General features: G+C 50.0%; 1 protein-coding gene across 3 annotated transcripts in view; it reads left to right on the top strand.

Annotated features, from left to right (window-relative positions):
- Nucleotides 1-17,825, top strand: part of WDR97 (WD repeat domain 97) — a 578,372-nt gene that overhangs the window by 111,977 nt on the left and 448,570 nt on the right. For 2 of the 3 annotated variants that reach the window (XM_073680111.1, XM_073680112.1), the window contains exon 5: nt 12,440-13,079. The exons of the other annotated variant lie outside the window; for it this stretch is intronic. In XM_073680111.1, coding sequence (XP_073536212.1) covers nt 12,440-13,079 — 640 coding nt within the window. The remainder of the gene's footprint in view (nt 1-12,439; nt 13,080-17,825) is intronic. 3 annotated transcript variants of the gene reach the window in all.

Here is a 17,825-nt window from a genome sequence, read left to right as displayed (position 1 = left end):
TTCGGTGAGATAAAAAAAATTGTACTGTCCCTGCCCTCATAATCTATAGAGATGAGATAACCCTTATAATTCTGTGTGGCAGCAGCTGCTCCTCACTGCTCCTCTCTCCCGTCTGGGACAATACGTCACACCGCAGGGTGCAGCTCCTCGCTGTCAGTAATAGCCAGTCCCGAGAAGACTGGGTGTAGCCACGCCATCTGTATGTATTCTGCAGAGAAAAAGCGCTTATCAGGAGACTGGCTGATAACAGCGGGGAGCTGCACATTGCTGTAATGTCACAGACAGAGGGGTGGGCAGTGAAGAGCAGCTCCTGTCACACCAGCCCCTGATAATGGCTTCCTGTCTGCCGTCCAAGGTGAGGGGCGTGGTTTCCCCCTTTAGTAGCCCTGCACTGAAGGAGACATCAGGGGGCTGGCTGCTACTGGAAGCCGGGAGGTGTGGGCGATGACGACAACAGGCCACGCCCCTCTTATCAGGCTGGCTGTTACAGGGAGCTGCATACTGTTATGTGATGTATTGTCCTAGACGGGAGGGGGAAGCAGTGAGGAGCAGCTGCTGTCTCATGGAATTACAAGGGTTATAAAGATAACAGAACTGCACTGGGCATCTCGTCTATATAGTGTGAGGGCAAGGACTGTACAAACACTTTTTATCTCTCCGGAGTACTCCTTTAAGGCTGCACATCGAGAACAGGTGGAAGGGCATTAGGCTTTGCACCAAGGCGCTGCTCCCCTTCCATTTATGTGGGAGGCTAGATCTCAGCTTCCTATCCAGCATAGCCACCATATATCTGCTCTGGAGACATCCTGCTTCTCAAACCAGCTGGTTGAGTAACTTGTTTCGGGGGTCCTCAGGTTTCCTGTGAGTGAACAGAAGTCCTTACTTATCCCCTTCCCGACATGAGCCGTATATGTACGGCACTGCAGGAGCTGCATTCCCACAAGCCGCCGTACCTATACTTCTGCTCGATTGCACGGACTCATGCTCAGCACCGCCGCGATCAATGCGGGTGTCAGCTCTATGTGAGAAGATTGTACCGGTGCTAGCACAGATCGCCGCTGTTTAACCCCTCTGATGCCGCTGTCAATAGTGACAGCGACATTGAGGAGCATCGCAGAGGGAGTGAGCTCCCTCTCTGCTCCTATCAGCACAACACGATGGAGATCACGTTGTACTTATGATCTCCATGGTGACCTCGGGCCGAAAGATGGCCGCACGAGGAATGGCGTAAAAACATAATTAAAACCAATTCTTCACCTGCTTCTGGTTTGTTCATTCTGCCTCCCAAAGATCACAGTAAGGCTCGGCTCACATTTATCCTGCGCTCTACGCTGAGCGCTTACACCGGGGTTCCATGTAAATCTCTGAAATACGTGATTCAGACAAAACCTCCGGCGGAAGATTCCCTATAATGAGGCAGATGGATGCAAAGTGGACGTCGTATGACCTGTGATGATCCGGCGGTGTCGCCTTTTTAGGCGTGCATAAAGGCGCGGTCCGTCACACTTGTGTGCACTACTGAAAAGGACACCGCTGACCAGCAGTACTGTACAGCCACATATGGGATATTGGTGCCATTTTACCCATTTCACAGTGTGAAAATGTAAAATTTGGGGCTAAAATTACATTTTGGTTGTAAAAATTGTAATTATATTTCCTCACTGCCCAATTGTATTAAATACTGTGACATACCCATGGTGTCAACATGATCACTGCACCCCTAAATGAGTTCATTGTGAGGTGTAGTTTGTAAAATGAAGTCACATATGGGGGGTTTCTGCCGTTCTGGCAGCTCAGTGGCTCTGCCAATGTGATATGGCACCCTCAAACCAGTCCAGCAAAATCTGAACTCCAATATGGCGCTTCTTCCCTGCACTGTGCCTCAAAAGTAGTTTTCGACCACGTATGGGTGTGACGATACAGACTAAAAGCTTAATAAGCCAGACATTTAGATTTGTTAATCCAAGAGAAATACTCTATTATCTTTGTGTATTTGTGTCTGGTCAATAAGAACAGACCAGTATTTGTATATATTTGTATAACCCTGAATGTTGAATTCTATTCCTTTGGAAACAATCATGTTTACTATGCTAATGACCAATTGTAGTAAAAGTCAGCTAGAGGTTTATTTACAAGAGCCCCTGTGAGACCAACTATGTAAATAGATTAGCTCAAACAATGAGACCTGGTGAGCACTGCACCTTTACCTCTTACCTGTGACTAATGACCCTTGACCTGTGGATGTGTACATAAAAAGGACATGTGCTTCTGTAGCAGGCAAACTTGGGACAGAGAATCAAGGAACATCAGAAAGACTTTACAAGGAGAATGAGAGACATCCTTCAGGACAGCAGATGGATTGCATGACATTACCCAAAGAGACACAGATTTGAATTCTATATGATTCTAGCCTAAGGGTACGACCCTGACTGGAAAGATATGGATCTGCTCCATTAACCATCAGAGAGACCATGGATACATTTTGGGAAGACCTGTTATGCACACGCCCGGACTGACTGGCGTGTGCGTGATTAGTGATCCCACTGTGCCATGAACCGGAGAGTGCCTGGAGGGGTGTAATTAAGTATCAACCCGATCCGACCCAGGTCGCACGACGGCCGTGCACCAGGGAGGAACCGAGCAGAGGGACCATGTGCCACTCCAGGTCAGACCCCGGACACGGCTCTTGACCCACACCGGGGAATACAGGAACAGGCAGGTTAGAGCACAGGCTGGGTAGGGTCCAGTACAGACTGGGAGACGGGTTCAAAGCCGCCGATGTGGTAATCAAGCAGAGTAAAGCGAAACCGCAGGTGCGGTGGACAAGGCTGAGCCGAGCGAAACTGCAGGTGCGGTGGACAAGGCTGAGCAGAGCGAAACCGCAGGTGCGGTGGGCAAGGCTGAGCAGAGCGAAACCGCAGATGCGGTGGACAAGGCTGAGCAGAGCGAAACCGCAGGTGCGGTGGACAGGGCTGAGCAGAGCGAAACCGCAGGTGCGATGGACAGGGATGAGCAGAGCGAAACCGCAGGTGCGGTGGACAAGGCTGAGCAGAGCGAAACCGCAGGTGCGGTGGACAAGGCTGAGCAGAGCGAAACCGCAGGTGTGGTGGACAGGGCTGAGCAGAGCGAAACCGCAGATGCGGTGGACAAGGCTGAGCAGAGCGAAACCACAGGTGTGGTGGACAAGGCTGAGCAGAGCGAAACCGCAGGTGCGGTGGACAAGGCAGAGCGGGCAGGAACCGCCGGAGTGGTAAGTAAGGCAGGGCAGAGATAAACCGCCGGGGCGGTAAGCAAGGCAGAGCAGGGGGGAAACCGCCGAAGCGGTGAGCAAAGACAGAGCAGAGGGGACAGGGCTCTGTTCACACGGAACAGTCTGGAAGGGAAAGGCAGAACCAGATACACACGAGGTACTTGCAAAGAAGTAGTGAGTGGACTCCAAACTCACAAACGGAAGTACAGCGACAACGAGTATGAGTTAGGTGCAGGTTCAGACTCTGCAGAAAAAGGGAAGGTACAGACATACAGAAAAACAGGTAACAGGCTAGGAGAGTGTTCAGACAGGAACTGAGTGTTAAGACAGGAACTGACACCGCAGCGAGATACAGGAATGAGTCTGGGTATGCGGCCCCCAGAATGGCGGACAAACAGGCTAGAAAACACAGATAACAGGTCTGGCTATGCGGCCCCCCGAAGGCAGGATGAACAGGCTAGGAGCGTGTTCAGACAGGCCTGGGAATACTGCCTCCAGGAAGGCGGACAGGCAGGAAAAACAGAACGGGACCTGGCACATCAGAGGCTAGGCGCTCTCTGAGGGCAAGAGTTGCTCAGGCACCAGCTTCCAGGTGAAGCTGGCTTAAATATCAAGTGACAGACAGCCATAGGCTGAGGACGCATTAGGGGTGTGCCCACAGCAGCTACAAAAAACAGGAAGTAACCGGGCCGCCGCCCTAAGCAGTCAGAACAGAGACGAGCAGACAGCATGAATAGAAGCCAGGCTAGCAGACTGGACTGAAGATCAAGTTTGCCATCTTGCATAGTGGGAGATGGTGCACTATGCAAGCCCGCCCCCAGGTATGTTACAGTACCCCCCCCCCTTACGCCCCCTCTTCTTCAAGCCTGCAAGAATGTTCCGCAGAGAATTTGGAGGGCAATCCTTCTCTTCAAGAGGATTACCTCTTCTGTCCACTAGAGGAAACGAAACTGGTCTCATCATCTTGGTAACTAGGATGCTTCCTCCCATCAAGCCATCCTCAGCAACAGATGAAGTGGGTGAAGTACCAGGAACAGCACACAGGAAAGTCTTTCTCCATTTATTATTAGATAGCACCCCGGTGGATTCAGGAAACAACTGGAGGTCCTCCGCCTGGTTGGAGGGGTGCAGAGACTCGGGGGTAACCATCGCCATGACGTATACTTTGCCAAGCTTACTAGATGAAGTGGGCGGCGTACCACGTACAGGGTGTAGGAAAGTCTCTCTTCCTTTTTTATCAGGTAGCACCCCGGAGGATTCAGGAGACAACTGGAGGTCCTCCGCCAGGTTGAAGGGGTGCAGAGACTCGGGGATAACCACAGCTTCGGAGTACACTTTGTCAAGCTCACTGGATGAAGTGGGCGAGGTATCAGGTACAGGGTGTAGGAAAGTCTCACTCCAATTGTTACCAGGTAGCACCCCGGGGAATTCAGGAGACAACTGGAGGTCCTCCGCCTGGTTGGAGGGATGCAGAGACTCGGGGGTAACGACTGCTTCGGGGTACACCTGGTCAAGCTCACTGGATGAAGTGGGCGAGGTATCAGGTACAGTGTGTAGGAAAGTCTCACTCCAATTGTTATCAGGTAGCACCCCGGAGGATTCAGGAGGCAACTGGAGGTCCTCCGCCTGGTTGGAGGAGTGCAGAGACTTGGGGGTATCCACCGCCTCGATGGACACAAGGCCAGATTTATTAGGGATGGAGAGTCCATGCTTTGGGCCCACCCTAAAACTGGTTTCAGAGATGACATGTCTGTAAGGCGGGACGGTAACTGAAGCCAGATCATTGGTACAATCGTCGAGACTGTGTGGGGACATTGCCTCTGCTTCTCTTCCTTCGGAGACTTCAGCGAACAGCGAGTCAGCGACTAGCAGATCTGGTGAAGAAGAAGAAGACATTGCTGACTGTCCTGAAGATATGGGGACTGGACACCCCTTATACCTTAGCAGTCCCCCAGGATACACCATACAAGGTCTCCAGACCTGAGCGGGCACTAGATCTCTTGGCTCTGGACGACTTGTGGGTAAACCAGTCAGCACCTGAAAGGAAAGCTTCTTCAAGTGTAATGCTCCAATCTGGAGCTTAATTTGTACAGACATCTTTTGACTGTTTCTGAGTAGGGCTCGTCCTTCTGCTGACAATGCCCAAACCGGATTCTGGAGAAGTCGGACGGGAATCAGACACTGACTCTTCAAGGCTTTAAGCCCGAAACTTCCGATTAATCCGAGGCTTTTACTTGCCACGGAGACAGTCATGGCCCTCTGTGGAGAGGAAACACTAACACCCAGGGCAGCCTCTCCTACAGGCCTAATGTCTTGGGATTCTCCAACCTTCACTGGACAAAGACCATCAGGGGGTCGCAAACAACCGCAGCGGGACTGCAATCCGATTTCGTGACTGAGTTCCGGCCTCTGCTTTGCCTGCCGAACATGGTCAACCTTCATGGATTCCGTGTGGGTAGCTGCTTCTACAGGCTTGGGAACAGGAGGTCTTTGAGAGGACAGAACCTGGCGTGATGGCTTGCCTCTACTCCTAGCACGTCTGGACTGCCTCTTGAGGTTGGGAAGAAAAGTATTCTGTGGAGCGTAGTCATCCTGTGAGGATTCTGGGTGGGCAGCAGTCTCTTCAGGCTGGAGAACTGGTGAGTTACCCACACACATTACCCATCGGGACTGCTCCGGGATATTGGGAAGGGAAGCTTTAGCAGAGGCTTCAGGATTGGGGTCATCGAAGACCATTAGAAAGGCCACCAGGAAGGCCTGCAGGTCAAGGACGATAGGATCCCATGCTTCCCATAGGGGGGTGATCCATTTCAAGGCATCACCTGCTAGGTAGGATATCATAAATGCCACTTTAGTCCAATCGGTAGGAAAATAGAGAGGGTAGAACTTGAAATGCAGCATGCATTGCTCCACAAACGCACGGCTTTGTTTAGGATCCCCATAGTACCGTGGCGGATCCGCAGGAAGGGGTGCAGAAAGCTCCATTTGGGCTGGTGCGTACATCGCCTGGACATCAGCTTGCGAAAAAAATTTTTCTTGGTGCACGTTTTTGCCAGAAAATGTCTCTGAGAGCGAAGGGCCGTGGGGCTCAAAGGGAACCATGGCCTGAGCAAACTGTTATGCTCACGCCCGGACTGACTGGCTTGTGCGTGATTAGTGATCCCACTGTGCCATGAACCGGAGAGTGCCTGGAGGGGCGTAACTAAGTATCAACCCGATCCGACCCAGGTCGCACGACGGCTACGACGCCGTGCACCAGGGAGGAACCGAGCAGAGGGACCAGGTGCCACTCCAGGTCAGACCCCGGACACGGCTGATGACCCACACCGGGGAATACAGGAACAAGCAGGTTAGAGCACAGGCTGGGTAGGGTCCAGTACAGACTGGGAGACGGGTTCAGAGCCGCAGATGCGGTAATCAAGCAGAGTAAAGCGAAACCGCAGGTGCGCTGGACAAGACTGAGCAGAGCGAAACCGCAGGTGCGGTGGACAAGGCTGAGCAGAGCGAAACTGCAGGTGCGGTGGACAAGGCTGAGCAGAGTGAAACCGCAGGTGCGGTGGACAAGGTTGAGCAGAGCGAAACCGCAGGTGCGGTGGACAAGGCTAAGCAGAGCGAAACCGCAGGTGCGGTGGACAGGGCTGAGCAGAACGAAACCACAGGTGCGGTGGACAGGGCTGAGCAGAGCGAAACCACAGGTGCGGTGGACAGGGCTGAGCAGAGCGAAACTGCAGGTGCGGTGGACAGGGCTGAGCAGAGCGAAACCGCAGGTGCGGTGGACAAGGCTGAGCAGAGCGAAACCGCAGGTGTGATGGACAAGGCTGAGCAGAGCGAAACCGCAGATGCGGTGGACAAGGCTGAGCAGAGCGAAACCGCAGGTGCGGTGGACAAGGCTGAGCAGAGCGAAACCGCAGGTGCGGTGGACAGGGCTGAGCAGAGCGAAACCGCAGGTGCGGTGGACAAGGCTGAGCAGAGCGAAACCGCAGATGCGATGGACAAGGCTGAGCAGAGCGAAACCACAGGTGCGGTGGACAAGGCAGAGCGGGCAGGAACCGCCGGAGCGGTAAGTAAGGCAGGGCAGAGATAAACCGCCGGGGCGGTAAGCAAGGCAGAGCAGGGGGGAAACCGCCGAAGCGGTGAGCAAAGACAGAACAGAGGGGACAGGGCTCTGTTCACACGGAACAGACTGGAAGGGAAAGGCAGAACCAGATACACACGAGGTACTTGCAAAGAAGTAGCTAGTGGACTCCAAACTCACAAACGGAAGTACAGCGACAACGAGTAGGAGTTAGGTGCAGGTTCAGACTCTGCTGAAAAAGGGAAGGTACAGACATACAGAAAAACAGGTAACAGGCTAGGAGAGTGTTCAGACAGGAACTGACACCGCAGGGAGATACAGGAATGAGTCTGGGTATGCAGCCCCCAGAATGGTGGACAAACAGGCTAGAAGACACAGATAACAGGTCTGGGTATGCGGCCCCCCGAAGGCTGGACGAATAGGTTAGGAGCGTGTTCAGACAGGCCTGGGAATACTGCCTCCAGGAAGGCGGACAGGCAGGAAAAACAGAACGGGACCTGGCACATCAGAGGCTAGGCGCTCTCTGAGGGTAAGAGTTGCTCAGGCACCAGCTTCAAGGTGGAGCTGGTTTAAATATCAAGTGACAGACAGCAATAGGCTGAGGACGCATTAGGGGTGTGCCCACAGCAGCTACAAAAAAACAGGAAGTAACCGGGCCGCCGCCCTAAGCAGTCAGAACAGAGACGAGCAGACAACATGAATAGAAGCCAGGCTAGCAGACTGGACTGAAGATCAAGTTTGCGATCTTGCATAGTGGGAGATGGTGCACTATGCAAGCCCGCCACCAGGTATGTTACAAGACCAAGTTTGATATTAAGAAGCCCCATGGATATGTTGTTTGGGGTTGCCAGGAGGGACCCTCCGGTCGCCTGCAACCCAGGGAGACACTCGGAGAAGCCAGATTGGGGCCCACCCTTCATCTGGCCCCATGGAAACTCTTGGAGAGGCCAGGTTGGGACCCTCAGGTCTCCTGGCGTTGTACCTCGATGGACTGCTAGCTTCCTAAGCTTGCTGCTACCTTCTCTCTGTGGGGGGCCTGCCAGAAGCGGGGGGGTCACTGGTTGAGGTAGTCGGCCCTGGAAGTCTCCAAAGTCGCAGCTGTTCTATCCCAGGCGGGCGGAGAAGGAAGGGTGAGACTGTTTGTAATGTTGTACCATGTTGGGTATTTGCTGGGACTGTTCTGTGTTTATTGTCTGCTTTGTGGTTCAGTAAAGTATTGCCACGCTGTTTTACCCCCACCCTGTGTTGTCTGAGTAGCGTTACGCCCATGGAAGACCCCAGGTCTTCACAATGGGGTATCGGCGTACTCAGGAGAAATTGCACAACAAATTTTGTGTGAAAAATGTGATTTATTTATTTTAATGGCTCAATGTTCTCTTCATATGTCAGATGATAAAAATGAAGCACTGGACCCAGTTCCTCTCGAACCTTCTCTACTCTTTGTATCATTCTCAGGTTTCTTTACTTCTATGGGATCGGTTCCAGCTATATCGGCCCCTGTTAGTTACAGCTGTTGATTTGTTTCGCCTGCTACTTCTAATGTGATTAGGAGCTTATTGCAATCGATACTAGTGGTGAGTCTGAAGTAGCCTTCTTCAGGATCGTGCATCTATCGTGTCCGGATTTGTCCCGCCCCAGTATATCTTCTATCCACAAGAAGAAGGTCCACTCCCTACACCAGACCGGAGCCGCAGTTCTCCTGGTTGGGTTGTACACATATTTGTAATTTCCTGCATAGTCTCTGGTTCTACATCTGTCCTTTGTCAGTGAGCAGAAATCCACATCAATTGGAGATGTTTCCCCGTGGACAAAGGTTGTGTTTTTTACTGGGTAACGCATTCCAAAGCTGCTATAGATCTTGGAGGGAGGAACATGTCCTCGAACGCCCAGCATTGTTCCCAGCACTATCACCATTGTAAAAATGTTGGTGAATTTCTTGTCAGATCATCCATCTCATTCATTGTTATGTTATCCCTTCCTCTTCTTTAAGTTCCTTCCCCACCTCCTTCCACCAGGAATAGGGGCTTCTGGGATGCTTCACCGGGTTGAGATTAGTTCTCAATTTTGGAGAGCCCCCCTTTGTAACCAGACTTTGGTTTCAGGGGTTGGGTATCCTGTTGTCTTGAGGGGGTCTGTCAGGTGATTTTTGTGCCCCCTTCTAATAGTATCGTGATATAAGGCTTGGGCAGCCCTTTCAGGATGCGTAACTTTGATTTTTGTGCGTAGCCCCGTTGTGTTGTTGTAAGCCCTGAACAAATTCATTGTTGCGCGCCGGCTAGTGCAATGTATGTTAATGCCAAATGAATATTCTCCCCTTCCCCCGCCCATAATCCCACCTACCCCTCTGCCGGTGTTGGCGATTCAGTCAGACTTTATCCTTTCCCCGACACATTTCCATGTTTACAGATGAAAACCTTTCTCAAGGACATGTAGTTTTGCTACAGCCGTGTATTACTCAGTCTGTTCCGTATTAAAAGGACAACGAAACGTTGCGTCTTTTGGATGATACCATTTGCCTCCTTCCATATCACGCAATAAGATATCAATCATTTTTTGAACCACAGGTATACAATGTGTGTTCAGCCTAAAGACTTTCAATTCTGGGTATCTGCCGGAAAGTGAACCGAATCCCGTAGTCTCGAGGGTTTAGCCATCCTGAATTATTTTAGTAATTGTCCACCCTTCAGAACATGTGGCTAACAGTAGTCCAAATTTACATCCACGACAATATCCTAGTTGGTGGTCGTCCCTTCACTTTATTACGGGTAATCCTGACTGTTAAATAGAAAGCAAATAACACAAGACCCTCCACACAATATGAACCCACCCTTTTACCACTGCGCAAGATTCAGTTTGGTTTTCCATATCTTCCGTCTGTCTCCCTCTACATCGTAATCTCTTATTCTTTCTATGAATTGTTTGTCCATCAGGACTTTGTCGAATACATGCAATATCTGTCTATGTCTCACGGTGGAGTTCAGATGCTCCACACTTACTGACACATCAGTGTTGACAACCAACAATGCCCACTTATTTTTCCTAATTTTTCGATTAAATATCTTGTTGTTTTTTCTTGCAACATACATATATTTTTTAAGAAAACCTACAAGAGTCAAAATAAACATAAACCCTACAATAAATAAAGAAATAAAATGGAAAAGTGTATTTAAATAAAATAGGGTTCTTAGTAACACTGTTTTTGATAAAAAAATATCATGAAAGCTATCCCACCACGGCAAGGTGAACCCATTCGGGATAGTCCTACTCTAATATTAAAAATGACACTCACACAGCTGTAGGGTGAGCTGCAGGCGTAAAGGAGTGGCTAGCTCCTAGGTCGTATGTAGAGTAATATTTCACCGCACACTCAAAGGTTCCAGTGCAAAACAAGTTCAAGTGGCGGACAAGGAAAATATATGTAATATAGGTGACTTTTAATATTTCAACCTGCTTCCGGGCCTTGTTCACATAGTCGCTCTCTATACGGATAGGAGGTCCAAAAGACTTATGGAAAATCCAACAGTAGAAAAGTATATGGCAGATTCCTGTATGGAGATAGGAAGTCCAATCTGTATAAATGGAGCTCCACGTGAATAGTGGGTCAATCGCTGATGAGAGTAGTTGTCATGGCTTCCAGGGTGCATGTCTCACATGCTCTACTCTACTGCACATCTACTACTGCTTATACTGTTATCCTGACACAGAAAAAAACAGCATAAGCTAGATGTTTCTCTACCGTGTTAGTTATTGAAGCTAGTGGAGGCTTATAGGGAACTTGTCTTGCCGCAAGCTCTGTTTTTACATCATCACACGATCTTATCCCTTTATCTTTATCTATACATGAATCACTTAAGGCGCCAGCCACGTCCAAGTCATTCAGTATAAACGTGCCACGATAACCGAGCCAAAATATTACCACTTACCCACTGACCATAGATGGACATCCCCACTTACCCACTGACCATAGATGGACATCCCCACTTACCCACTGACCATAGATGGACATCCCCACTTACCCACTGACCATAGATGGACATTCCCACTTACCCACTGACCATAGATGGACATTCCCACTTACCCACTGACCATAGATGGACATTCCCACTTACCCACTGACCATAGATGGACATTCCCACTTACCCACTGACCATAGATAGACATTCCCATTTATCCACTGTCCATAGATGGACATTCCTACTTACCCACTGACCATAGACGGACACTCCCACTTACCCACTGACCATAGATAGACATTCCCATTTATCCACTGTCCATAGATGGGCATTCCCACTTACCCACTGACCATAGATGGACATCCCCACTTACCCACTGTCCATAGATGGACATTCCCACTGACCATAGATGGACATTCCCACTGACCATAGATGGACATTCCCACTTACCCACTGACCATAGATAGACATTCCCATTTATCCACTGTCCATAGATGGGCATTCCCACTTACCCACTGACCATAGATGGACATCCCCACTTACCCACTGTCCATAGATGGACATTCCCACTGACCATAGATGGACACTCCCACTTACCCACTGACCATAGATGGACATTCCCACTTACCCACTGACCATAGATGGGCATTACCACTCACCCACTGACCATAGACGGACACTCCCACTTACCCACTGTCCATAGATGGACATTCCCACTTACCCACTGACCATAGATGGGCATTCCCACTTACCCACTGTCCATAGATGGACATTCCCACTTGCCCACTGACCATAGATGGACATTCCTACTTACCCACTGACCACAGATGGGCATTCCCACTTACCCGCTGAATTTGTGGATAATTTAGGAGAGATTTGCTTTATTTCCATGACAAGGATCTACAGGATCCCCCTTCTTCAGATCTGTATTTTTAGGGCTTCATGTGAAGCAGTGATTACTTGCTCAGTGATGCCTTCAGATGGGATTTAGGAGACGTCTTCTGGCTCCAGCACCAGGTGTTGAGTGTCCTCTTGCCACTCTCCGCCTGATACTTGACTTCTCATCCCTTGTTGCTTCTTAGGTTACAATCTCTTGGTGGTGCCGTCACATAATGACCCCCACACCTTAGTGTCCATCTTCTTCTCCTGCCTTACTGACAGGTCCTGTCACCGTGCTGTCACTCACCTCTTCTGGGACAGTCCTGGTCTCTGGGTCCGAGGACGCTTCCCTCCGCACATGGGACCTCACCACACAGGAGCAGATGGAGGAGCAGCGAATGTCGGGACCTGTGTTGGGACTGGTTGCTTTCTTCAGCAGCGAAGACCGTATTGTATCCTATGGTCGCAATGAACTGCATGTCTGGCAGGTCCAGCACTTGTACCAACTGCACTGCATTCTGGGAACACCGGTGACCACAATTATTGTCAATGAAGCTCTCACCCCCTCCAGAACCCTGTGTGTCTGTGCTGATGGTACTGTGCGGCTGATATGTACATCCACTGGGCGGCCGGTGGCAATGCTGGATGGAGGGGAGCGACTGCTGGCTGCAGAATACTGTCCGCTCCAAGAGATGGTCTGTGCACTGCTTGGAGATGGACATCTACTGAAGGCCAGTGCCCTCACCCATCCCATGCGTGTGGTCAGCAGCATGAAGGTCAGCAGTTCACAGAGTCGTTCCTGCTGCTTCTGCCTGTTCTCTTACAATGTGGACAAGAAGGTAGCAGAGACTGATGGCACAGCAGCGGGGTCACAGCAGCGAGAAGAAGGTTCAAAAGAAAAGGACACCAGGACTAGACACAGGTAAATATCAGGGACTAATGGGATGAAAGACACCAAAATGGTCCGATGACCAGAATATGTGGAGCAATGGGATGACTGGAAACAGACTGATGGCATTTATGGTATGGTTGGAGGACTGAGACAATGGGGTGACTGAGATGACTAGATTTCGAGATGAAGGAATAATTGAGATCATGAATACTTGATATTTACATAGTTACATAGTTACATAGTTTATAAGGCCGAAAAAAAGACAAGTGTCCATCCAGTTCAGCCTATTTCTTGTGCACTGCAGCTATTCCGCTATTCCTATACCATGCGTTATAGGCCAATTTACATCATTGAGGAAAAATTCACTTCCCGACTCCAATCTGGCAGTCAGATTAAATCCCTGGATTAATTAACTATCACTAAGCATAAGATGTAATTTTATTGTTCTCAAGAAAGGCGTCCAGGCCTCTCTTGAACTCATTAAGTGAGTTGGACATCACCACTTCCTCTCCCAGAGAGTTCCAGAGTCTCACGGCTCTGACCGTAAAGAATCCCCTTCTATGCTGGTGCAGGAACCTCCTTTCCTCCAGACGCATAGTGTGCCCCCTCGTCTTTGTCACCATCCTTGGTTTAAACAGGTCATGGGAGAGATCTCTGTACTGCCCCCTGATGTATTTATACATGTTTATGAGGTCTCCCCTAAGCCTTCTCTTTTCCAACGTAAATAGGCCTAATTTTGACAACCTCTCTGGGTATTCTAGTCCCTCCATTCCCTTTATTACCTTAGTCACCCTCCTTTGTACCCTCTCTAGCTCCAATATGTCTTTCCTGAGCACCGGAGCCCAGAACTGTGCACAATATTCTAAGTGCGGCCTTACCAGCGCTTTATACAGAGGAAGAACAATGCTCTCATCATATGCCCCTATTCCTCTTCTGATGCATGCCATGACTCTATTTGCCTTCGCAGCTGCTGCCTGACACTGGGCACTCCAATTTAATTTGCTGTTAACCAAGATGCCCAGGTCCTTCTCCATGTCAGATTTCCCCAACGGTTTCCCATTTAATATGTATGGGTGACTGCTGTTTTTCTTTCCCATGTGCATGACCTTACATTTATCGGCATTGAACCCCATTTGCCATTTTTTGGCCCAACTCCCCAATTTATCTAAATCCTCCTGTAGCTGTGCCCTATCCTCGTCTGTATTAACTACTTTACAAAGTTTAGTATCATCTGCAAATATTGCTATTTTACTATGCAACCCTTCCACTAGATCATTAATAAATATATTAAATAATATAGGGCCCAAGACAGACCCTTGAGGCCCCCCGCTAGTAACCCTGACACCCCCTGAGCTTACTCCATTGATAACCACCCTCTGCTTTCTATCACTCAGCCAGCTATTTACCCACTTGCACACATTATCCCCCAGACCAAGCATTCTCATTTTATAGACCAACCTTTTGTGTGGCACGGTATCAAACGCTTTGGAGAAGTCAAGGTCTACAACATCCACTGACTCTCCCCGGTCCAGCTGTGAGCTCACCTCCTCGTAGAAGGCCATCAGGAGCGATCCCTCATGAATCCATGTTGATATGGAGTTAGACAGTTATTATCATTAAGATATTCTACAATAGCATCTCTAAGAAATCCTTCAAACAATTTACCCACAACAGACGTTAAGCTGACTGGTCTATAGTTCCCAGGGTCACTTTTAGACCCCTTTTTGAATATTGGTACCACATTTGCTTGGCGCCAGTCTAGTGGGACAGTCCCTGTCCATAAAGAGTGCTTGAATATAAGATACAGCGGCCTGTCTATCACATTACTTGATTCTTTTAGTACCCGGGGGTGTATGCCATCTGGGCCTGGTGACTTGTCTATTTTGATATTATTTAGGCGTTTCTGAACTTCCTCCTGGGTTAGGTGGATGATATTTAGCGGAGGGTTTACTTTATCACTCTGCATTTCCTCCGATAAATTGTTTTCTTTTGTGAAAACAGTGGAGAAGAAGCTATTGAGTAGGTTTGCTTTACCCTCATCGCCCTCTAGGATTTTACCCAGGTTATTTTTCAATGGGCCAACTCCATCAGTTTTAATCCTTTTACTGTTTATATAGTTACAGAACAGTTTGGGATTGGTTTTACTTTCCTTGGCAATTAGTCTCTCTGTCTCCTCTTTTGCTATTCTTATTTGTTTCTTACAGATTTTGTTTTTTTCCCTATAAGATATTAGCGCTTCCTCGCTGCCTTCTTGTTTAAGTTTACCGAAAGCCCTTTTTTTGTTTTTCATTGCCCTCTTGATGTCCTTATTTAGCCACATTGGCTTCCTCCTATTCCTAGCCCTTTTATTCCCATAAGGTATGGACCTTCTACAGTGACTATGTAGGACTGTTTTGAAAATTTCCCATTTTCTATCCGTGCTCCTATTACTGAAGATCCTATCCCAGTCTATAAGGTGAAGGGCATCTCTTAGCTGAAGTTCAGTGTTTTTGTGACTCCCTTGCTGGGCACCTACTGAAGCACATTGTTATGCACACGCCCGGGCTAGAGCGGCGTGTGCATGTGATTGATAGTGATTCCACCGGACCGTGCCGGAGAGTGAATGCCTGGAGGGGCGTAACTAAGTATCTGCCCGATCCGACCAAGATGGCACGACGGCATACGACGCCAGAGCACCAAGGAGGAACCGAGCAGAGGGACCAGGTGCTACTCCAGGACAGACCCCGGACACGGCTGTTGACCCACACAGGGGAATACAGGAACTGACTGGTAGACTGGCAGGCAGGCGGGTAAGCAGGCAGGCGGGTATGCAGGCAGGCGGTTATGCAGGCCGGGGGGTAAAGGTAAGCACAGCTAGAGTGCAGACAGGGAGGCACTAGCAAGTAGGAACACAGGCGGGATAGGACCCAGTACACACCGGGATTCAGGAACAATACAGGCAGGATAGGGCCCAGTACACACTGGGACTCAGGACAAAACAGGTAAAGGATAGGAGAGAGTTCAGACTGGAACTGAGTGTACGGAGGAGACCGACACTGCAGCGGGATACAGGAGCGGGTCTGGGAATACTGCCCCCAGAGAGGCGGGACGAACAGGCAAGGAGCGTGTTCAGACAGGACAGACAAGATACAGGAGCGGGTCTAGGTAATCGGCCCCTAGAAGGCGGGAGGAACAGGCTAGGAGCGTGTTCAGACAGGACAGACAAGAGAACACAGAAAGGACTCAGTTCAGACACGGGAACTAATACCGCAAAGCAGGAGACATACAGGACACAGTTCAGACACGGGAGCTGACATCGCAAGGCAGGAGAAATACAGGACTTAGTTCAGACACGGGAACTAATACCGTAAAGCAGGAGACATACAGGACACAGTTCAGACACGGGAGCTGACACCGCAAGGCAAGAGACATACAGGACACAGTTCAGACACGGGAGCTGACACCGCAAGGCAGGAGACATACAGGACACAGTTCAGACACGGGAGCTGACACCGCAAGGCAGGAGACATACAGGACTTAGTTCAGACAGGCCTGGAAATACAGCCTCCAGGAAGGGCGGACAGGGAAACAAAGACGGGACCTGGCACCTTCAGAGTGCAAGCACACACTGAAGGAAAACACTTATGCTCAGGCCGGGATAGAAGGGAGCTGCTGAACTATATACCAAGTGACAGACAGCGATAGGCTGAGGACGCACAAGGGGTGTGACCCACAGCAGGTACAAAAAGCAGGAAGTGATCGGGCGCCGCCCTTAAGCAGCAGAGACAGACACAAACAGACAGCATGGAGGGAAGCCAGAGAGACATGCTGGACAGGAGATCAAGTGCGCTCTCTTGCACAGTGGGAGATGGACCACCATGCAAGGACGCCGCCAGGTATGTTACAGTACCTCCCCCCTTACGCCCCCTCTTCTTCAGGCCTGCCAGAATCTTCCGCAGGGAATTCGAGGACCAGTCGTTCACTGGGTTGGAGGGGAACAGAGACTTTAGGGTAATCTCTGCTTCGAGGTACATCTTGTCAAGCTCACAGGAAGAAATAGACGGGTTATCAGGTACATAATGAGGAAAAGTCACTGTCTCTTTGTTATCTGGTGGTACCCCGGAGGATTCAGGAAACAACTGGAGGTCCTCCGCCGGGTCAGAAGAGTACTGAGGCTCAGAGAAAACATCTGCTTCAGAGTTCACTAGGTCGGACTCACTGGAGGAAGCAGGCGAGGTATCAGGTGCAGGAAATAGGAAAGTCTCTGTCCATTCACCACCAGGTGGCACCCCGAAGGGTTCTAAACACAACTGGAGGTCCTCCGCCTGGTCGGAGGGGTGTAGAGACTCGGGAGTAACTTCTGCTTCGGAGAACACTAGGTCGGACTCACTGGAGGAAGCAGGCGAGGTATCAGGTACAGGAAATAGGAAAGTCTCTGTCCATTCACCACCAGGTGGCACCCCGAAGGGTTCTAAACACAACTGGAGGTCCTCCGCCTGGTCGGAGGGGTGTAGAGACTCGGGAGTAACTTCTGCTTCGGAGAACACTAGGTCGGACTCACTGGAGGAAGCAGGCGAGGTATCGGGTACCGAGTATAGGAAAGTCTCTGTCCATTCACCACCAGGTGGCACCCCGAAGGGTTCTAAACACAACTGGAGGTCCTCCGCCTGGTCGGAGGGGTGTAGAGACTCGGGAGTAACCTCTGCTTCGGAGTACACTAGGTTGGACTCACTGGAGGAAGCAGGCGAGGTATCAGGTACAGGAAATAGGAAAGTCTCTGTCCATTCACCACCAGGT

This window comes from Phyllobates terribilis, unplaced genomic scaffold (assembly GCF_046119375.1).
Source record: "Phyllobates terribilis strain yellow unplaced genomic scaffold, ASM4611937v1 Scaffold_4__5_contigs__length_816908805, whole genome shotgun sequence".
In the NCBI taxonomy this organism is placed as follows: Eukaryota; Metazoa; Chordata; class Amphibia; order Anura; family Dendrobatidae; genus Phyllobates; species Phyllobates terribilis.
The sequence above is the reverse complement of the archived record's forward strand: the minus strand, read 5'-3'. Positions and strand labels throughout refer to the sequence as shown.